The sequence below is a fragment of the Nanorana parkeri genome, unplaced genomic scaffold, assembly GCF_000935625.1.
Source record: "Nanorana parkeri isolate BGI_ZX_2015 unplaced genomic scaffold, ASM93562v1 scaffold1232, whole genome shotgun sequence".
Classification (NCBI taxonomy): Eukaryota; Metazoa; Chordata; class Amphibia; order Anura; family Dicroglossidae; genus Nanorana; species Nanorana parkeri.
Genome location: NW_017307500.1, coordinates 504302 through 507135, shown reverse-complemented (window position 1 = coordinate 507135; position 2834 = coordinate 504302). Strand labels below are relative to the sequence as shown.

At 42.7% G+C, this 2834-nt stretch overlaps 1 protein-coding gene across 1 annotated transcript in view; it reads left to right on the top strand.

The window, feature by feature from the left end:
- The window catches only part of LOC108797138 (NACHT, LRR and PYD domains-containing protein 3-like), a 26532-nt gene that overhangs the window by 6280 nt on the left and 17418 nt on the right, over positions 1-2834 (top strand). Inside the window, exon 3 of the mRNA XM_018568712.1 lies at positions 1594-1771. Within this exon, the coding sequence (XP_018424214.1) occupies positions 1594-1771 (178 nt within the window). The remainder of the gene's footprint in view (positions 1-1593; positions 1772-2834) is intronic.

The following is a 2834-nucleotide window of genomic DNA, read 5'->3' as shown; positions in this document are numbered from 1 at the left end:
GCGGCGCGAGGGGGGGGGGTGGTTTAAGTCCTTAATAGAGCAATACAACTAGTACTCTTGATTTTTCGTTCTCTACACTTGTGAGTGTATTCATAAAACATTTGCGCAGCCGTTTGCTTTGCGAACATCTGACTTTTACAATTGCAAATGTCCCATTGCACTCCAGACCCGAATACCACAACAATGCAGAAGGGTGCTGAGATCATATGCGGAGGGTGCCACACAAATCCAAAACGTAGAGAAAATAGCCACCCGCACACCATAGTTCAATGCATCAGTACGTCTTTGTTTGACGTCATTTAATCCTCCTGTCCCATCGCACTCTTGACCGGACGAAAACCCAAATCCAACTGGGTGGGTGCGGTGGTGACAACGGATGCCTCCGTGAAATGTAGATAGATGAAAGTAGTCACTCGCACTCCATGATATTTAAAGTCAATGCTGTTTATTGACTGAGATAACACACATCTCCTTAGCAAGATGTGTATGTGTATTCCTTAGCAAGAAGATGTGTGTTATCTCAGTCAATAAACAGCATTGACTTTAAATATCATGGAGTGCGAGTGGCTACTTTCATCTATCTTTATTTGACGTCAGACATACATGGCATCATGCATAGAAGCTTCTATAGGTGATGTCATGTGTGTCTGATGTCAAACAAATAATTGCAGAAACGTCACCAGCACACCAAATCCTTGTAGGATCAAAGTTCGTAGATTTTATTGCAAACTCATGTCAGTTACACAAGCGCTTTCGGGGCCACACAGGGTCCCTTCATCAGGCATAGCAATGACGTCATTGCTATGCCTGATGAAGGGACCCTGTGTGGCCCCGAAAGCGCTTGTGTAACTGACATGAGTTTGCAATAAAATCTACGAACTTTGATCCTATAAGGATTTGGTGTGCTGGTGACGTTTCTGCAATTATCTGTATTTGGCGGCGCCATCCGCAGTCATTCCGAGCACCCCTCCCCGATCACGGGGTCATACCGGTAAGGAGTGCAACTAGCCTTTTCTTTTTTCTTGATGTCAAACAAAGACGTATTGATGCATTAAACTATGGTGTGCAGGTGACTATTTTCTCTACATCTGATTTATACATGCGCACTGTATTGTGGCCACTAGATGGAGCCAAAGGGCATAGGAATTTCCAATGTTCCTCTGCTCCATCTAGTGGCCATAATGCGGTTCTGCATTTGATAAATACACCAATACACTACAAATTATTATTAAGTGTCTCACATTCTAAAATGTATCTGCCGTGTTTGCACTCCATTTCTTCTCTCCACACCATCAGGCTTTTGGAGTATTGCAAGGTATCAGTGTTATGAGATATAGATCTAGAGTTGCCTAGGATTTGAATGCACGCATTTGTCTCAGGGACCAGTTGGGAATATCATACCTTAGACTTGGACTGCAGGCACAGAACCTGCTAGCTAGGCTGGTCCATGACAAACATAAAATATGAACAAAACACTCCGGGGTTGTAGGTAAGTATAATCTATAGCAGAATCCCTTTTATTTTGGTAAAATAGAATGACAATGCAAATTATTATTACTACTGAGTCTTAACAAATAATAATATCTATTTCAGATCCACCTGTCAGTAAGAAGAGAATGTGGAGCCGCTTCCTTCTCCAGCCGTCTGTTACAGGATATTTCTGACTTGGGAAGGAATGCCGTGGTTGGGTTTTGGGAATGTCTCTATGTGCTAAAGAACGATTATCCCCATCCGAATTTATTGTCCATTTTGAGTGAAATAAGCCAGAGAGGTAATATTTCTACATACAATGTTATGATTAATATGAACCCCAATTACCCAAATGTAATTCCACCCCTGAGTAAGTTTTCCTCTCGTGTCTTCCTCTGCCTGTAGGAAAAGAGATCCTCGCTGTCATTTGGGATCGTGTCTTTGTTTCATTTATTAAACTTGAGGCAGAAATTGTACAAATTTATTTTTTATTTTTCTATGGCACTTAAACCATAGTAACCGTATTGGTTCCCTCCCTCGTTTCATTCTTATACTGGCATGGCCTGGCTTTTAACTGTTATAGGTGTTAATGGGCCTATGCAGCTTGCTTACAGGAGAATTCAGCCTGCATTTAACCTCAGTTTAAAATGCTTTGGAGATCATTTAGAATTAATTGACATGTACATCTGACCTTCAGTTGGCCTCCTACTGACCTGCAATTGATCTTCAGTTGACCTCCTTGTGACCTGCAGTTCACCTCCTTCTGACCATCAGTTGGCCGCCTTGTGACCTTCAGTTGACCGCCTTGTGACCTGCAGTTCACCTCCTTCTGACCTGCTGTTGACCACCTTCTGACCTTCAGTTGACCTCCTTCTGACCTTCAGTTGACCCCCTTCTGACCTGCAGTTGACCTCCTTCTGACCTTCAGTTGACATCTTTGTGAAATACATTTGACCTGCTTCTAAACTGCATCAAGCTTCTTTTGCATTCCCATTGGCTTATATGTGTAGAGAAGCTCAGTTCTAACGTGAGCAAAAGCCCCTCATCACAGGCCCCCGAATGGGACTTGGAAATGTCTCTGACTTCTACTCACCACCGAAGCAGGTCTGCTGTGCTTTTATTTGGAGTGTTGGGCCTTTGATGACACAGCCAGTATTAAATGGCAGCTGCAAAATTGGAAAATTGATTTATTTTAAAGGCACTCATCATGGGAATCCTGTTGGAGATCCCACAATGTCCTCACACTGCCCAGGAGTGGCATGGACGCTTCAGGTTGAGTTGCAGCCTGGTTTTGGTGAAGTGTTTCACTATTTACTGTGTGTGTGTGCATGTATGTATGTAATATACTGTATATATATATATAT